The 20,004-nt window shown below is 47.0% G+C and overlaps 1 protein-coding gene across 3 annotated transcripts in view; it reads left to right on the top strand.

Moving 5' to 3' along the window:
• Window positions 1-18,949, top strand: part of MAP6 (microtubule associated protein 6) — a 34,371-nt gene extending 15,422 nt beyond the window's left edge. The window contains exons 2-5 of one of the 3 annotated variants that reach the window (XR_011902649.1): window positions 6,122-6,335; window positions 7,363-7,559; window positions 13,002-13,247; window positions 13,429-18,768. Coding sequence is in view for 2 of the 3 variants with exons in the window: in XM_072327044.1 (XP_072183145.1) it covers window positions 6,122-6,335; window positions 7,363-7,559; window positions 13,002-13,125 (535 nt within the window). In the remaining variant the exon portion in view is untranslated. The other 2 variants (XM_072327045.1, XM_072327044.1) reach the window with 2 other exon arrangements.
• The last annotated feature ends 1,055 nt before the right edge of the window (window positions 18,950-20,004 follow it).

The following is a 20,004-nucleotide window of genomic DNA, read 5'->3' as shown; positions in this document are numbered from 1 at the left end:
CGGGTTACTTCTGCAGGCTTGCTCAGAAATGCCAGGCTGTGATCACCCTGGGAACTTTTCTTAGCAGCCTTCACCAGTGACATTAAATTCATTGACTTCAGAGGCTTGAGCGTGCACAGTGACAGCGCAGCAGCTTCCAGAAGGTATGGCCAACATGTGGACCATTGGTGTGGGATATGGCTGTGGCTGCCAGAATGGGATACTGAGACCATGCCTTATCTTTCTGTTTGAATGGAGTTGGGTCTTTGGCTCTGAGTCTCCCAGTGGAACGAGGCGTGCTGTGGGTAGTCACCTTTTAGACCCTGGGAAAGTCATCTGTTACAAAGTGAGTGTTGGAGTTGCGTTGAGTTGGATTGCAAATAAGATTATTAGAAACCCAGTATTGTTTTCACATCTTCTTCCCTTTACCCCTTCCTCAGCAGAACCCATGAGCTTGTAACATCAAGGGAAGTTCAGGCAGGAATAAAGTAGCAAGTCTCTGTGAGGTTATGATTCACAACAGGGAGGTTGCTGAGGTCTCAAAGCTGTTGGGTTTAACCTCTTCCCAGATCTCTAGATGAACATTTAAACAGTGGGATGTCCCGTTATCTTTCCACAGAGGTGATCACAGGAGTGTTGGCCCACAAGTAAGTGAGCCTTGGGTGCCCAGATGTGCCCTCAGCTCTGAATTTAAGGTTCAGTTCACCCTTTTCTATCTTACATGGACCTCTCCATGTTACTTAGTGTCCCGGGACTGACTGTTCCTTATGGAAAGTCATCAGCTCTCTTGGACATCTCTATCCTAAGGCATGAGCAATGCCAAGGCTGTTAGCATTTGGGTTGGTCTTCAGCAGCTCTGTGACTCTTTTAGCTTCTTGGCCCTTTGCAATGTTCACTGTCCCCTTCAGTCATATATTTGGGACATTTTGAACATGAGCAATAATTCTGCATCCTTGGAAAACCATGCTATGTGGCCCTCGAGCAGTGCAACATCCATGATTTGTAGGCTGCTGATTCAAGCAGCTTTCATAAATGGATTGCAGCATGGTTCTGTTCTGCCAGAAGACTTGACTTCATCCCTTTCATTAATCATGTCTTGCTCACAGCCTGCTTCAGCCAGCGTTGAAGTTGTTGGAGGCTCAGCACATCCCTCTCTTCTATACCAGTGCTGTGTGTGACAAGGCTTACCCAGGGATATATGGATTTTCACCCCTCCTTGGGCACCAGGAGCTTCGTGGCACCATTCACATCTCCCAGCGCAGCTTTACAGTGAATTATTGTGTACAAAATAATAGCGTGGGCATTAGAGGATAAAGCTGTCTTTAAGCACACACATAAGAGCTGCAGACTTGGTGCACTGAGGGACATGGTCAGTGGGCACGGTGGGGTCAGACTGGGGTTGGGCTTGGGGATCTTGGAGGACATTTCCAACCTTGATGGTCCCATGATTGTATGAACGTGTTGCTGAAATTTCCTTTGATAACACTAAATATTCTCGATGTCCATCTATGCAGGCAGGACTTAATTAAACCTCACCATCTGCTGCGCTTTGGCGACATTCTTTAGCTGTGTGTTCCAAAGGCTGACCAGGCATTGTCCTTGTTTGTAGGTTTCCCACTGCTTCACTCCAATGGATATTCTTTTCCCATGTTAAAAGAAAGGAAGGAAGGGAGCTGGAAATCTCTTGGGAGAGATAATTTGAGAAAGGCAAGATAGAAAATCCCAGAATAATTCAGTACTTAATTTGGCCAAAATGTATGTTTTTTTCACTTATTTCTTTTTAAATTTAAAGGAATCTTAAAGAGAAATGTGACGTTCTGAAGTATTCCTTCTAAAGCACTTTACTTTCAAAGTGGTATCCATTGCCATTTCACATCGCCGTGATCAGAATGAGCCAAACAAAAGGAATGGAAGAGAACTAAAGAGACTGAAAAAGAAAGTTAACATTTGATTTTAGAGTGAATTGAGCCTTTTGTAAAGGAGTTTTGTTTCTCAGTGGAAAATTGGACTGTTTTCCATCTGGGGATGAGCTGCCATTTTCCAGATTAAGCTGGAGATCTCCCCTTGGGGAAGTTCCCCACCTCCTTGGCTTGTGCCATTGGCTGTTTCGTACTTGCACACTGGGAGGAGGGAATCGGGTTGGGTCAGCACCAATAAAACTGCCATCAGCAGAATTCGTTTGGCATTGTGGGCTGATTTGGAGCAAATGGAACCTCTTCTTAAAGTCCTTTTTGAAGTGGTTGAAGCTGACCCTGTTTCCCCTCCCATCCTCCTTTTGCTGGAAGCCCCCAGTCACCTCCCCAGCTGCTGTCATCCCCTAAGATGATCTGCACCCATTGATTTGCAAGGTTGCCTTCCTGTCCTGAGATGGTTAAACTCCCATTATCCTTGCTGGAGTTTTTCCTGTCGCATTTGGTTTGCAAGAGGTCATCTAATGTCTCATCTTTCTTTTTACTGATGAGTTTAATTTCGATTTCCATTTGAGGTCAGCACTGAGTTCCTGATTGATTCTGATTATTCTTTACAAGGCCCAGAGCTGGGCAGAAAATCAGGAGACCCAGAGTTTGCTGCTGTTTCAGCTCAACCCCTTCGTGCTGTGCAGAGATAGCGATGCTTCAAACCTTCCTCAGCAAAATGAGGAGCAACAAAGATAAAGAAAGCAGAACTGGGTGTGTTGGGTATGGCCATACTGACACCAGCCCATACTCGTGTCTCACCATACAGTGTGAACAAAGGGCTTTTCTTAGGGTGTAAGTGAACTTTAAGCCTGAGCTCTGTGCTCCTTTAGACTCTTCTAGGAGTGATGACACTAGAACCAATAGGTCACCAGAGAGAGGATGAGAAGTAATGGCCATAAGTAACTCCAGGGAAGGGTCAGGTTGGATATGAGGGAAAATCTGTTCTCAGAAGGTGTGGTGATATGCTGGCACAGCTGCCCAGGGAGTGGGGGGCACCATCCCTGGGGGTGTTCAGACCCATGGGGATGTGGCACTGAGGGATGTGGGCAGTGGGCATGGTGGGGGTGGGCTGGGGCTGGGTCTCTGGGAGGGCTTTTCCAACCATTGTGATTCTATGATTCTCAAAACAGGGAAGAATGATGTTTTCAGTCCTCCTTGAGGATTGCAGCTGGAATTTGCAACTTTTTGGCACCCTGTGCATAATAGGGATGTTGAATAGTCCTGGGGGAGGGACCACATGGGACCACGTCAGACCCTGTGGACATGTGATGGGGAGACACCAGGCCTGTAGAGCAGCAGGCACAGCCCTGATCCGCCAGAGCTCAGCGAGCATTGGAACACTGCTGTCAGCCATAGGGTGGGGGCTGGGGGTGCTGTGTGGGACAGGGGTTGGGCTCCGTGATCCCTGTGGGTCCCTTCTGACTCGGGGTATTCTGTGGTTCTGTGATTGGTTGATTGGCAGTAGTAAGATTGGTTGTAGCTCTGAAGACATCACATCTCAGCTCTACGCTTGAGCTCTTGCTTTAGCATTTTGGCAGCCCATTTTCCCACCCCATGTGTCTGTCTTGTCTATAGAGAACTTGGGCTTTCCGGGAGCATCCGTTTCTTTCTGTGTGTTTGCATAATGCTGTGCATAATGAGGATACCAGACGCTATGGCAACAAACACGGTCACGCTGCTTCCAAGCTTTCTGTGAGCAGCAGAATGAATAAACCCTGGCTTGTCTTCCACCTTTGGGGTCCAGCCCTTGTGTGCATGGAACTGCTGCCTCCATCCTTTGTCTCTTATCCATTTGTTGGATGCAGTAAGCGATAGCTCAGGTTTACTGGTTGGCTTGTTGCTATGCGTGGGTTGGTTGACCACCTATCTGTGGCCTGAGAGTGGGTAGGAAAATGAATTTTGCCTGGCATTCCCTCAGCTGAAGAGCACCATTTGGACGTTCCTTCTGTTCATTGTAATGCAGTGTATTGTCATTTTCACCTTTGGGCTTTCTGCTGCAAATACAATTGAAAAGATAGAATGTGTTCAGGAGTTTCTGGGAAGGGATCTGAGTGACAGACAGACTTCAACGTGGATAAATGTTGTATGATTTTGTTTCCTTTAAAAGCAATTGAAAATGTAATCTACTTATAGACCAAAAGTGGGCCTTAGGAAGAAGCTTACTGTCTTCTTTAGGAGCTGCAGCTGGACTTTATCAGTAAAACCACATCTTTAATCCAGCTCTTTAAAGATGTTTCCTATCCTTTTTTAATCAAGCCTTTGTTTGGAAGAGGTATTTTAACAATGGGCTGCAGAGGGATATCTGTAGATGAATGGGTGACATTTGGTGAATGGCAGCCGTGGGGACACAGATGAGCCCATTCATGTGTTTCTGTTCAGTGCAACACAATTCCATGACGAATAGCATCCTTCACGCAGGCAGTGTCTGTGGCCCTGTGGTACTATTATCCAAGCTCAAGAAGGGCTCAGCAGTAACAGACTGGGGAGAGATACAAAGAAATTGGGGGAAAAAAATAGATGTATCTGGAATCAACTCTAAGGAAGGGTGGAGAGATGGACATGGAATTTGGTTCATCAATATAACTGTCTAAATGAGCCCAAGGAGCCATGCAGGTCATACTAAGGCAATCTCCCACCTCTGGCATAGGAAGGGCTCTCCGGACTCTGCAGACTTTGTGTCTGTGTTAAATACAAGGATGTAGTCATCCTGCAGATGTGGTGAGACCTCAATGCAGGCATTCCATTAATTGAAGGAGGAATGTGCGTGTATTGAAGCTTTTCCTGAGCCTTTGGCCTCAGTCCAGCTGCCGACTTTAATAAAAGTAAAAGCTGAGCATCTTCGGGACCGTTTGTCAGATTTTGTCGAAGCTGATTAAGATGCTCAAAGCTGTTACGGGAAGGACTGACTGGCAGGGATGCAGTACCCTGAGATGGGGCTTGGTGATGCATCCTATGGGGCAGCTAAATGGAAGGGATGGTGTCTGCAACACCCCCCCACCCTTGCCTCAGAGGTCACAACGTTAAGAACAAAGCTTTGTTCTCCAAGGAAAAAATCACTCCTTTGCAGAGGGCTTCTGCCACTGCTTTTGGAATAACTCTTGGAGCTTGTGCTGGAGTCTTCAGGATCTAAAGGGACCATGCCTGGGCTGGATGTGGCTCTGGGCAGCCTGGTCTGATGGTTGGTGACCCTGCTTTATAGCAGGGGGTTGAAACAAGATGATCGTTGTGGTCCTTTTCAACCCAGGCCATTGTATGGTTCTATGATTTCTGTGATGATTCGGTGTCATTGCACAATCTAAGGCAGCAGCACACTGGGGCTTCTCCATCTCCATTCTCTGATGAATGGCAGCTTTTAGAGACAAAATGAAATGGTTTGCTTCAAAACCACAAAGATGGTGGTGCTCTGCTGGGAAAATGCAAGAGAAAGGTGGGGATCAGAATTCGTCCAGCAGATTTGAAAGACCTTTGAAATGTGTTTTTGTTTTTGTTTAGTTTTGTTTTCAGAAAGCTGCAGCTCCGTCCAAAGGAAATGAAGGACTAATTTTTTTCAGTAACTCTGGGATTCCCCTTCAGCTAATAAGGAAGAGGCCATAGCTCACAATGCGTTATAAACGCTGCATTACCTCATCTGCTTGAGTTTGCATCAGAGACAGCTCCATCTTCTATTACTCCCTTATAGGGCTGACAAAAGTTGTTGACCATAATTTGGTGAAGTGTAGATGTGATGCAGTTTGGTACTTGCAGTCCTGGGTATGGGGTAAGCTGCAGGAAGTTTTGTCTCCTCACTCTTCCACCTTGCTTCTGGGGAAGGTTGAGACTCTTGAGTCCAGTGTTGAGCTGCTGGCAGCGTGGAGCAGAACACGGGTTTTAATGTTTTTGTCTAAATAGTTATTTTCACCCTGGGAGGGTTGGGAGCTGTTTGCAGGTAGCTTCAGTGAGGAGGTGACGCTGTACAGCCAAAGGAGCATCCGTGGTTTCAAACAGAAGTAGCCGTGGGTTGTGCAGGGCCTGGGACTGGCTGATTTCAACTTATCAAATTTCATTTGGATTTTGCCTAATGTAGTGAAAACTGTAAGGGCAAAACCCCTTCCATTAGACCTTGCTGAGCAGCAGGTTGTGTTCCCACACCACCACTGCTCCTCCCTTGCATTGACTCATGAAACGTTTTCTTTCTCAATCTTCAGAAACGAGTTCAGACCTTGGATAGACGTCAAGCCCGTGAAAGCTATAAAAGCAAAGGCTCAGTACAAGCCTCCAGAGGAGAAAATGACCCATGAAACCAGTTACAGCGCTCAGTTCAAGGGGGAAACCAGTAAGCCTGCTCCAGCTGATAACAAATTCCTGGAGCGCAGAAGGATACGCACTCTCTACAGTGAACCTTACAAAGAACCTCCAAAGGTGAGGAACACATCAGAGGGGCCCCAGGACCACCCCTGCTCCTGGTAGGACATGTCCAACACAGTAAGGTTGGGCTGAGCACCGCTTGTGTTCGTTCCTCATATGTGGCATCTCTATTTCTGTCTAATGGGTGCATCCTCGGGGCTGGCTGAGAATGGTTTAGGTTGGAAGGGACATTAAAGGTCGGCTAGTTCTGTAGTTGGGGTCTAAGGCCAGCTGATGTACTTCGGAATCAGAACTGTATGAAAGTGAGGGTAGAATCCATATGAGCTGTATTTGGCGTTGTTATTTTCCAGGTCATTAATCTAGATGGCTTTCTCTTTTTCCGTTTAAAGCTGTTGACACATCATGTTACACTTTATCCCAGGAACAACCTGGTGAGAGCCAGATCTTCATCTGCAGTTAACACAGAGAGCTTCACGGATCCTGGCATTAAGCCCTTTTTGCTTTGGTTAGATGGAAGGTCAAGGAGGGCTTGGGCTGAAATCTCACCCAGCCTCTGTTTTCTGCAAGTAGCAGAGGGTTTGCCTGTAAATGGATTCAGTTTTTAGCCTGGGATCATTTTCCTTCGCGCAGTTTGTAACTGCTTGGATTTGTGAGGTCTTGGTGGGACAGCAAGGCCAGCGTGGAAGAGCTTAAAACTTCTGCTCCTTCTTCTTTTTGAAGTAATCTCCCCTGATTTTGGGGCTGTAGAAACAGGTGGATGCAGGACACTGCTGTAGACTTCGCTCAGACGCCACTCAGTGTCCCGCACCCCAACTATCCCCAGGTAACTTGGGTTTGTACCTGCCTCTTTGTTCTGAGCACTGTTTTTTGGCTTTCAACCCAGACAAACAGCCCATTTTGGGCTTACAAATCCCTCCTGAAGTCAGAGAGCTGATCCCCTCCCTTCATGGCAGGGCATAGCTGAATAGATAAACAACATTCACTATGGCTCCCATCTAAATCCTATTTTCCACCTGTCCCTGTGTCTTTCTCTCCCTCTCTCTCTGTCTCTGTGTTGTTTGGCATGTCACCCTCCCTGCAGGTGGAAAAGCCTAGCGTAAAGCCTTCCAAACCAAAAAAGACCACAACAAGCCATAAACCCCTGAAAAAGGCCAAAGACAAGCAGATTGCATCTGGACGGGCTGCCAAGAAAAAGAGCGCCGAGACCTCCAACACAACAAAGCCAGAGGACAAGGAGAAAAGTAAAGAGATGAACAATAAACTGGCTGAGGCAAAAGAGTAAATGTCACTGCACTTTCCTTTCTTTCTCTTTTTTCTTTTCCTTCTTCCTTTCCTATTCTTTTTTTCTTTTTCTTTTTCTTTTTTCCTTTGATTAAATAAAGGCCACAAAATTAATTAGAGGCTTCTAATCTGCTTTTTGTTCTGACTGTATTAGAAGCTTTTCTGTTTTATTTCCAAGGAGGATTAGCGAATCCTTGTTTCTGAGGTCAGGTTGTTCTGCTTTGCCTGCACAACACGGCTCTGCACAGAGTGAGGATGAGCGCAGGAGGGATGTGGGAGTGCATGAGGATTGTAGGAGAGGGAGGTTATGGGTCAGCCGCCATTGTGTGCAACAGCCTGTCCCTGTCCTTGGTCCTTCAGTGCCCATCGTGCTGCCAAGGGGCTGTGCTCTCATCCCACAGGGCCCTTTTTGGGGTCATCTCCCACTGGTGTCAGCAGGCCTTTGAACATGGAGAGGACCAAAGTTCATATGCAGTGCTTTGGATTTGCCATCAGTCCATTAGAATTGGTGACATGGCCAAGAGCCATTTCTCCTGCTGACACCAGTTGGAGTTTTGCTCCAGCAACGGGGAAGGAGATCCCATTGCAAATAAAGGGCCAAACTATCCCCTGGCATAGCTGTGATAGATGTTGCATCAGGGCAGCTTCGCTTATCAGAACCACTTGAAGGCCTTGATATAAGATAGGAGTGAGGGAAGGCATGGAGGTCAGTTGGAGACTTCCCAAGTGTGTGGCTGGTCAGACCAGGTTACCTGCAGGCAGTTCTTCCCGATTGTTTAGCTTAGGATGTGCATCTTTTTGATTGTCTCTGGTTTGTTTTGAATCTTGGTCTGTTTCCTTTACTTCTAGAGTGCCAGTAGGCAGAGCTAGAGTCCAGAACAAGGTGTTGTTTGCAGATGTGGCTTTCCAAAGGGTAGAAAGGAATGACTCTACAAGGTTGGCTGGAGCCAACAGACTCTGTTATTTTGACTCTGGCTGTTGGAGCTCATGTTGGCTTGCAAGCAACCTACCAGGACCATAAACCAGTTACTGGGATCCTCAGAGTCCCTTCAAGCAGGATCTCAGGTTTTTAGTGCTATTTACTGTTCCCAGCAAGGCTAGTCTGGAAGCTGCATGCAGAGTGGGACCATTTGTTAGTATGAAGTAAGCCAGCACTCACATGTTGAGGAGATCGGGCAGATTTCTGCATGCTGGTGGGCCAGACTGGCATAGCACAATCCAGGATTTGGGTCGTGGAGCCATTGGGAGCCAGATGAGGTGTGGTCCCAATCCAAATCTGCACGCGTAACTCTTGGATTTGGTCGCAGTTGTATCGGGATTAACTCTGATCTGATCAAACTGAGCTGTGAAACTCTCTCGCGGCAACTGCACAGAGAGGGTGCAAGTCGAGATGCACGGTCATTCTTTGTTTTTGCAGTTCTACATTTCCATCCTAGTATGCAGAAACTCTCAGAGAGCAGACAATTGGGAAGAACAAATAGAGAGGGATGGGAAGTGGGGCAGGGCGGTGATAGAAGAGGAATTTCAGAATTGCGTTGCAGTAGAGATGTTGGAATGAGGAAAGTCTTGCTGCTGGGATATCTTAGAGATGTGAAACTATCCAATAGGAAAAGAAATGGGCTGAGAGGGTAAAGAGTCTCAGTTTTGGAATCTCACCCCATTAGAATTGGATCTTTTGGAAGCGCGTGTGAGTGATGGGCTACGAGGCTGAGAGAAAGTTTCCAAGGAGGAGGTAAGCTCTGTGGTATACAGATAGTGACATTTGCTGGCCTTAGTAATGAATAAATGCCAAGTTCAGTGTATTGTGTGATGTGTCCTGTTTGCCTTGCGCTAACAGCCTGAAGCTTTGAGTATAAGTAAGTGTAGTGTTCTGAATTCAGTGGTGTATTTCCAAGCTTAGCTGTGTTAGAACTGTGTGCTATGAGCTAGTCAGGTTGTGTATGTGGAAAATATATATTCATATATAGAAAAATATATATTTAAGCCTCCGATATTTAGGAGGAAACCAGGGAAATCCTCCAGGAAGTAAAACTGTGGAAATCTTTGCGAATGTAATGCATTTTTGATGTGCATGCTCCATGGAGACGCTGACCTGTCCATAGCGGCCATTGCTTTTCTGAATGCTCAGAATCCCCCACAGCACTGCTGGAGTGCAAAGCTCAGCTCTGCCTGCAGAGCAGCTCAGCAAAAGGCTTGCATTGAGCTTGCAGAGGGGAATGCTTTCCCCAGCCCTTCCCACCCCGGCACATGAGGGACAGCTGGCCAGAGGAGCCCGAGCTTCCTGGACTCTGTGTGGTTTCCTGGCATTTAGATGCTCCAGCCATCATCACACTCTACAGTAAAGTCCATTCTTGTCTCAGGATGTAGCAGCAGCTGTGAAGATGACGTGTCACAGCAGGCAGAAAATGTCAGGGAGGCATGTAGACAGTTATCAATAGCCCACCACGCCATAAGAAAAGACCATGAAAAACCATTTTTTGTCCCTGAGTGTCACACTGGAAGAAATAGTGCAGTTACCACCACTTTGATTTGAATTCAGTGGGAACTTACCCCTTGATTCAACAGGGACCAAATTTTGCCCAAAGGAATGTCAGTAAGAGCCATGCTCAGACCACCTACTGCAAACATATCCACGGTCTGGATCAACTGCTTGATATCCAGGTCTTCAGGATTACTTCTTCACAATGAACACCATCCATCATGGTGTTTGCATTAAATATGCACAGCGAGTGGTCAGAATATGGCTTCACGCTTCCTTAATACATGATGGTTTGGGTGGCATCCAACTACAAAGCTAGATGTGAAGGGTTAGCCAGCCAGAGCTCCTGCAGTGGAGACACCTTCCAAGAGCCATTGATCCATGTGCTTTGGACGACCATTGGAAGGCTTCCATTTTTGCAGAATTAAACTGAGAGACTCTCGGGGCCTCCATCTCCCATAGCCACAAAGTGGAGCTATAAATTCTGGCTGTTGTTCCCAGGTCTTCAGCACACATCTGAGCACAGAGTTTAGCTGTATGTTTGATGCCAGGAACAGCAGCAGTCAGGCCTCAGGCTGAAATCCCACATTGCTCAACCTTCCGCTGACTTCGCACCCATCCGAACCACTCAGGTTTATCAGAAGCGAGACCAAATCTCGGCCGTTTCAAGTTCACTTTGGACTCTGAGCTTGTCAATCCCATTGGGAAAGAGTGCTCTGCTGTTCTGTGTTTCCAGCTACCACGATGCTGATTCTGTTTCACCGCTAACTTGTAATATGTTTTGCTTTCCTTGTAAAAAGACAAAGAACCCAATGTCTTGCTTTCTACCCTGTGAAAGTTCCTATGCTGTCGGTTGCTTGCTTCCTCATTTTCACTGTATTGTACTGTTACTCCTTTCTGCAAAATGGTGCTAATTGCTTAACTGAGCTCCTGTTTTCTGACTGCTTTGCACACCGATCACCTGCTTCTTCATTTGCAACGCGTCTGCTGAGAAAACATGGCTCCCATGAATTCCACAAACTCTTGCCTCTTGGAGGCAGATAGGAAGTGTCTAATTAATATTTTGTGGCCTGGGTTTGGTTGCATATCACAGATTGTCTCTTGTAACGTGTGAAGCACACCTCCTCGTGGTGCTTTTTCATTCTTGCTGTTCGTATGAGAATGACACACACACACACACACACACACACACAAATTAATGTATAGCCAATTGATTGTGACGTGCTTGTGATCTTTGCTTGCTCAAAGGGTTTTTTTTTCCAATGATAAATAAATGCTAAAGACAAATACCACCTCCTTGATCTTGTTTTCTCGATAAGAAGCACAGTTAAGTGAAATACCCTTCCAACCATAATCAGATTTGTGTTGCTAGAGCCTCCACTTCCATGCCTGCCATAGGGACAACTGAGCTGTTGCAGCCTGGCTCCCTTTAGAGGGCTGCTACCCTCAGCCTAGCCTGACCCGAGAGCTAAGCGTTTACAAGGGTGAAGATGGACAGTGAAGTCGTGTGGACGGAGCAGGTAGTTTGCTTTCATTTTCTCTGTACCCATGGCGTGTCGAGCTGAGGGTTTGTTTGGTGAGTGCCATACATGCAGGCTTGTTCCGCGTTGCATCGCATCAGGGAGCAGAAACCACCAAGAGCTGGAGGGAGGGGAAGATGCTGTGGCCGTGTGGGATTTAATGACTTGCCTTTTCCCAACTGCCTACAGCTTTTGCTAGTGCCCCAGACCACCTGAAAGACCCACAAGGGGCTGAAAGGCTGTAAGTTCTTGCTGGAAAGTGATGGGAAATGCTTGGGTTGAGCCCTTTCAGCATATGACAAGCCTAGCCACCTCTGGTCAGGCACTTGGCAGCCTCTGCGGAAATGCAAAGTGCTGATGGATGTGCAAATGGCATGGCTGACTGTATGGATAAAGTGTTGACTGAGAGGAAAACAGGACTGAGGGTGCAGCTCGGTTTCAAATGGTGAAGTCTGCTCTTAGATTCATCTATTTTTTTTTCCCCTTACCTGTAAACTCCTACCTGCAGTTTTTATTTTCAGCCATGTTTTCTCTTTCAGTGGATATTCCAATAACATCCCCACTCACCTGGGAATAATTCTCTGCTTTGGGGCTGTCTCTTGAAATCTCTCCTCCAGCATTGCACTGCTGTCTTCCATGGAGCACCAATTCTTAACCATATTTCTGTTTCTGGGTGCTATTTTCCATCTCTCTCTGGTTTACAAGCCACTTTCTGGCTCCATTCTACCTGTGACTACATGCTGTTTTCTGATGTCGTGCTGCATCAATATGCCTTCCCTCTCCCTTCTCCACCTGCTTCATCCGCTCATCTATCATTCTCATCTACATGAGTTCTGGAGCATTTCAGTCAAGCTGTAGGTCCTGAGATTCACCATTTCATCCTACCATAGCTGGAATTGGAGAAAATGTTCACATTTAAAGGCCGGTCATTGATGGGGCTTGTCTGTGAATGCCTATGTTGGCCAAAATGTTTCCACCGAGATGCAAAGGTAGAGCGTGGATACGCGATCCACCTGGTCCCACCCAGCCACCCACTGTAAAACCTGCCCTCCCTGCCCCGTTGCTCTTTGAACTTGCTCGTCATCACCAAGCCTGCACCTGGAGGGCAGGATGCTTTGCTAGGAGACAAGGACTGATAGGGATGATGATGGGCACGGAGACCTAGGATCCCTGTTCTTCAGTCGTCCCTGTCTGCATTCACCGCTGCCATCTAACTCATTAATCTTTGCCAGGTCGTTAGTGACTGGCACTGCCCACCAGTCTGCAAAGGCTGTTGTAAGGTTGTAGTGTTGGTATCACTACAAAGTGCTGGGAATGAGTTACTAAAAATTTGACCGAGGTCAAAGGATGAGTAGGGATGTTTCATCTGCTGATGTGTCAGCCCTTACACCAACACAGCCTCTTGTTTCTCAGTATCCTTTGGATTTCGGGTTTTTTTAGAGCTGTGCCACTGCAGCGACCTTTTAGGAAGATGTCTCTGCCACAGCTGGTACCTCTGGGCAGCCAGGGAGTAACCACCAACCCCAACAGCACACTGACATGGAATGAAGAAGAGGAGAAGTAAAGAAAGGAATTCCTTGGTATGACTGTGAAGACATGACCGTGTTCAGCTCTAAGAACAGCTTAAAGATTTTCTGCATTGTTGCAAAATATGGTGATGTGCAGACACCGACTTCAGCTCTCTTGGTAAGTTTAATCCCACTGGGGTTTTAACAGCCTACTTCCACTTGCCCTTATTCATGTGAGCTTTCTGGGTGGGTCAGTGATTCCACTGATGTGGCTGGGTCTGCTCCCACACAGCTCTGAGCCTGGACATTTTCTGTGGAGTGGGGAGATTGCTTGTGACCAATGTTATTTTCTGTTGCAGGATACCCTGGAAACAGCTCCTTAATAATAAGGGCTGTCACGTGGAGGAGATGTGAGCCCAAAGATAAAAAGGAATCCCTTTAATAGATGGAAGGCATCTTCATGCTCACTAAAATGCCAGTTCTCCCTGCAGGACGTCTGCTCCACAGAAACCAACAGCAAGGACCAGCTGCCAAAAAAAGGATGGATGAGGAGCAGTGGCAGACCTCAGGGGTGTGTGAGAGCACAGAGGCATCATAACCATTCCCTTAATGTCAACAGTTTATTGAGTGAGAGATGGAAAAAGGGAAACATTTCCAAACTCCTCTTATTGCCATCAGCCCACCTCCTTCCCTCCCCTAACCTGAGTCATGCTGCAGTCCCAAACCCCTTTGAAAAACCAGCTCTGCCCATATTTCTTTGGGAGTCAGAGACCTATGTGCCTTTCCTAGCTCTGGGGTCTGGGCCCCATCCTCCATGGGACATGGTAGAGAGGAGCTCATCACACAGAGGCAGGCAGGCCTGTCCCAGTTAACCAAGCAGCACCCAAGAGCGCTTGATGGTGCCAGTACCCAATGGACAAGATAATCTATCCTGAAAGCAGTCCCTGGTTGTGGGTCTTACCTGCTCCCGAGCCTGGCTCAGGATTTATTACCCAACTGAGGACCAATCTGGCTGTGGCCACCTTGTTGTGTTCCAAAAGATCTGTCAGCTGTGACACAACCAGCAGTCACCTTTAAAGGATTAGTGCTTTGGGGCAGTGGGCGTCCAATCCTGTGGTCCTTCGAAGCTCTGGAACGGGCAGCCCAAGGGAAGTAGTGAAGTCTCCATCCTTGGAGGTGTTTATAAGATGTAGATGTGGGGCTTGGGGGCATGGTTTGGTGGTGGATAGCAGTGCTGGATTAATGATTGGAACTGATGACTTTAGAGGTCTTTTCCAACCTTAATGATTCTATGATTCTATTTTCCCTACATCTTTTCACTGTCTGTCCTACAACAGCTTCCCCAACCCTTTGCTCTCTCCCACTTCCAGATCCTATTTCCTCCAGGGCTTCCTAAATACCCAGCATCACCAGGAACCTTCTCCTTCCATCCTTCCCAAGTTATTGCTGTCTCATGTTTGGTCTCATCTCTTTTGCTCTGTAAGCCTTTTTCTTTGCTGTACTGTGCAGTAACGTGCTCTGCTTGGAATAAACAATACCTCACCAACCGGCTGCCCTTCCTCATTTCTTGGTGTGGCTTCAGTAGCTGTGTCTGCCGTTCATTTTGTCTGTCCTTGTGCCCAGTTCAGCAGTTAATCCTGTTACCGCAGCTCTATCTGTAGTCTTTTGGGATGGCTCTGCTCATCTTTTTCCGCTGTGGTACCTTTTTATTTAATTGTTATTATTTTACAGACACACTGACAAGTTCTGTTGTCTATTTGGGAGCCCATTGTGTTCAGGGCACCTTTACTTCCTGTCCTTTTCAGTTTTGGTGCATCTGATAAGAGTTTGGCTTTTCTTCAGCGCTGTGCAGAGATGTCCTGGGCTGGCAGGTGACACAACAAATGCAACAGCCTCGGAAGACAAGGGAGAAGCTCAGAGCAGAAGAAGCTGATGTTAAGCAAATACATTTTTTTTCTGTAGATCAGAAGTTGATGCGAAAGGAAACGTTTCCCAGCACGATACACAAAGCAGTGAGCAGAAGTGGAAAGCCAAGCAGATATAGCTCTCAGGGGAAGAAAGAGAAGCTGGCTGAGCAGCAGCAGACGTTTCAGAGATGGATGCACAGGAGGCTTCTTGAAGACCAGAAGATGCCTTGAACATCAGCTCCTTCCCTCCCAGGCCAGTGCTGGATCCATGTTCCCTTCAGCCTGTGAGTACAGCAGGAGCACAATTGAAGCCTGGAAATTTCATTGAGGACAAGTGAGACCTGCAGCTGTTTTGTGCTTGACTTCCCCAAGCCCTGGGGATTTTGGGATAGATACAGAACAGGCACAGAAAGAAAGAGGATCGCTTGTTCTTGGCAGAGCCTCCCATGTCTGCACACTACTGCTGTACTTTCATAGTGCCTCCTCTGCCTCCAGGCTCCTACTTTTGACTGCAGAAGGGGGCCAAGTTCTGGAGCAATCTTCTAGGTTAGATCTGGATCCATGCTGAAATTGTTCATTTGCTTGCTTTGACTTAGAGCTTCATCTCTCACTACCTGATGCTGTGGCCCTTTCCAAGGAATGTAGCTGAAACCATTATCGAGTACAATGCTATGGCTGCTTCCCAGGACAAAGACTTATTTCTGTCTCTTTTATCACAGAAAGCAAACTTTGTTGCACAAAGTGTAATAAAGCATTCAGAAGAAGTGATTTTCCACATTCTCTAACCTCACTGTCAAAACGTTTGGCAAGGAGCTGATTTATTCTTATCTTCCAGGCACCATGAATGCTGTTCTATTGGACAAAGGCCCTAAATAGAAAGTCAGTTATCCGGGAAAGAAGAGACCGATTTCTCTTAGTTCTTTGCAGAAAATATCCCTTTGACATCAGACTTCATAGACATGTATGTGCCTGGAGCTGTGCTGCTGTTCCTGGGACACCAGTAGAGGATCTCTTCTACTTGCTCTTGAAGGCAACTTCTAATTTTCCATGTGCATGGAGATGGCTCTGTTGGATCAGATGACCTTTCTGGTCATTTCCTACTTTAAGCGTTCAGTGATTCTGTATGGGCTCATTGCAGCTATCAAATAGTTGAAATGCTTTGAGTTAAAGTAATTTTTCAGATGGGGGTTAACATCATCTCCATCCCTGTTTTGATATGAGGTTACCGAAACGCAGAGTCTCAAATCTAGGGAGAAACAGGGATGAGCCAGGAGCAGATCTTCCACATCTGTGACCAACAGGATAACTGCTGGGGTCACCATCATTGGAAGCTGGTTTGGATCTCAAGTCAAAAGAGCAACAGTCCTTTGTGGGATGAGAAACAGCTCTCCAGACATCGGTACTGCCCCTGGGAAACCAACCTCTGCTGGATTTCTTGTGCTCTTTCTTCATCTCTGTCTCTTGGCTGTAACCTGAATAACAGTGTCATCTCCTATCCATGTCCATTTCTGACCCAGTCACATCACATAATTAACCTCTCCTACACAAATGGATTTCACCAGTTTGCCACAGACGGCCCTCATTGGTGTAAGGGTCTTCAGACCACTCTCTCACTTGGTTAAATCAAAGATCAGTTGTAAATGTTGCTGCTTGTGTGCTAGGATTTGTTGTATTTCATTATCAAGCTTCTTTTCAACCCACCAGTTTGCATCCTCCCACCGTGCTTTTCCCAACACTGGTATCCAGGGCTGGATTCTCTCCTCCTGGCAAGAGGCTGTGCAGTGCTGTGTTGTCTCTGTGTGCCAATTCCTAGGGAAATTAATGTAATTTCCTCCCCCTTTTACATTCCTTCCAGTTTAAAGCAGGTTCTGAATGAGCTTTGCAATCATACTATTATATGCATTCAATGCAAACAAAGAAGAAGGCGGGGGCTGGGGATGGGGCACAGCCTCTTTCTCCTCCAGTTACGTGGCTGAAGGATGCACAAACTCAATGGAAATAAGCCAAGAGATTGCCATGGAGCAGAAGCCGTCCTGCAGACATGCACGGCATGCAACAGCTTTCCTGGCTGCCTCTGAGAAGCGTGAATTCCTCAGATAACTCGGGCAGGGTTGAACACGAAGCAAAGAGAAGAGTTTGGGATTAATCTGGCACTGATCTGCTGCATCCTGGAGCATCATATGAGCACGGGCACAGGAAGACCTGAGCTCTGGCCTCATTGGGCCATCATTGACTGTCACTGACTAGATGTGGATACCTGCTTTGTTTCTGGGAACCTGGAACAGCTGCTGACAGCCTTGGGTCTGCCCTTTGGACATGTTGACTGCTGGAGAGGATATGCAGGCTTTGGACAGCTTTACAATGAGTTGCCCTCCTTTTTTCCCTAATCCCTTCCCCTAGGGTGCTGGGCTCACCTAATTCCCAGTTATGGGAACCTGTAGGCTGGAAGGACTTGGTAAGAACATTCCTACACAAGCTGCCTCCAAACAGTGCCTACTGGTTACGCTGGGAAAAGGCATTGCTGGCCTCTGCCAACAGCATCTGGCAACAGAAGTCTCTGCAGTGTAAGCATGAAGGGCAGGATGAGGGTGAGTACTGGAGTGAGAGCTGCCCTGCAGGAGCTCTCCACGCTGTGCAGTCCCATGAGCTCACATGGGCACGTTGGTCTCACATCTGGGTTGCAGGTCTTGTTGGCCAAGGAGATGATCACTGTTCTCTTGGCCCTGGTGTCATCCAATCCTTCCCTGCTTTAAGCTCTGGACTGGGGTTGCTCCCTATACAAACCCGAGGTCAGGGTGGGGAACTCAGGTTAACTCCATAATCCTTTAACGTAACCACCATGCCAAGCAACCATCTTAAAGCTGAACATGTTTCTGCTGCTTCTCCATTTGCTTTCTTCAGCTTCACAGACCCCTCCCCATCCATCCCATCTCTCCTCAGCCCTGAAGATCCTCTTTTCCAGCAAACACAGATTTCCCTATTTCCCACAGTCTTTTTTTTCTCTGTCTCTCCCTCTACACTCCCTCCACTCTTTCCAATACAACCCATCCTTCCCTTCAACACCCATCCAAAACTTCTGACAGCATCTGCCCCAAATCCAGAGCCGTCTTCTTTTGCTCCACCTCATGTTTACTTGTTGTAGTTTACCCATAGCATGTGTAGCATAACTGAAACTTGATGCTCACCTTGATGCATCCCTCCTATTTTACCCCAGGAACAGAGCTAATCCCAACAGAGATCCTACACCGTGGTGTCATCACCACCTCCTGGTGTCTTCTGGAGGCACTGAGGAGGAGGGATGCTCTCAGGTGGGGTTCAGGACGCATTACTTCTGCTTTCTTTTTTATCTGCTGTTTTAACAGGCACTGGGTACTTCCTGAGCAGCACAAGAGCCCTGCTCCCCTGCTCTGTAGGGCTTTCACCACCCACCTAGAGTGAAACAAACTGCTTCTTTGTGAGACAATTTTACAGCGAGGTGCTCTTTTGATGCAGGTTATAATCAATTGGCAAGCATTTTTCATGGCTGACGAGTGAGCCTGATCCTGGTCCGAAGTGGATTAGAAGCTCCAGCCCTCTCAGTGTAACGAGCATCTGTGGGTTTGAAAGCATCTGCTTAAAGAGACCAGGACCAGGATCACCAACCGTCTTAAGAACATACCAAACATGCAGGGCTGCATGGGGAGTGATCTGTAGAGTCAATAGTCATGGGGCAAATTCCGTCTCGGGGCTGGCATTTTGCTGTGGGACATGAGCCAGATGCTCTGACAGCTTTGCAATGATGCTCTTTCTCTGCTTACAGGACCCCTGAAAAAATCACTGGTGCTACAGACCAAGAACCAAGTACCTTAGTGCAGGAGCAATGCACGTGAAGTTGAGCAGTTTCTTCTGAGTTGGCGGTTGGAGCAAACATATAGTCTGCATGAAATGTGTATCGTCTGGTTGGCATACAATAAACCTGATGAGCAGAGCTGAATGATAATTTCTCTTGTCTCTCAAATACTGAGAAGTTACCGGGATCTGTATAATGCAGTTAGCATGACTGTGCCTTGATTTATAACCAGTAAAGTCAGAGAAAGAAAATGGGTCCGATGCTCCCTTTATTCATAGCTGTGGAATGGCACTGGTTTCACTGTTCTTTCCAGTTAACACGGGCAGCAGGGAACTCAGATTCATGTCCATAACTCATGGGAGAATCATTCTGGGTTTCAGACACTCCCCTGGAACTGCAGCTGGGAGGATCAGCAGGTCTCCCCCAAATCCTTCAAAGGCTGCAAGCTCTGCAGGACGTGGTTTAGGGGACACGGTGGAGATCAGTGGTTGGGCTTGATGATCTTAAGGGTCTTTTCCAACCATAATGTTCCATGACTCCATGATATCTCCATCTTCTTTTCTGGGTGAGGCTGTCTATGTCCATATGATGTATGCAGTGCATGATGAGAGGTGTACCCCAGCCCTACAGCCTGTCCCTTATAGATGGCCAATAGCACGAGGCATCCAGACTTACAGTAGATGCAGTCTCCTTCACCTGCAGAGACCCTTGGTTCTCCTGTTGTTTGTTGTCCATACTGTACCACTGCTAAGGCCCTCTGTGATGTCCAAAATCCCAAAGGTGGCAAAATGGTGGGAGCCACCCAAAAGTAACTTAAACACACCTTGAGTTCCGGAGATCTGTGGTGTGAGTTCTCCTTGGCAACAAGAAGGTTGGAAAGATTCCTCTCGTTAAAGGAATAAAGCACAGAGGAATATTCCTGGTGACATGATTTTCATAAGCCAAGAAGAAATCGGAGCAAATCCAGTCACCGAACCATAGCAAAGCACCTCTGAGAAGATGTGAATAGTAACTAATGAAATATTCAGCACAAAGGGAAGTAGATTACATGCCTGCGAATAATAGCGCTGAGCATGTGCCTCGCTTACTAGCTGAAGGCTCCTTGTTACACACGATTAAGTAATTACATTTTTTTGTGTCTAATTACCATGATCACACCGTTATTAGACAGGAGCTCCATCCAAAATGTTCATGCCAGA

The sequence above is a fragment of the Excalfactoria chinensis genome, chromosome 1 (assembly GCF_039878825.1).
Source record: "Excalfactoria chinensis isolate bCotChi1 chromosome 1, bCotChi1.hap2, whole genome shotgun sequence".
Lineage (NCBI taxonomy): Eukaryota > Metazoa > Chordata > Aves > Galliformes > Phasianidae > Excalfactoria > Excalfactoria chinensis.
Note: the sequence above shows the minus strand (reverse complement) of the source record. Positions and strands in the feature narration are given on the sequence as shown.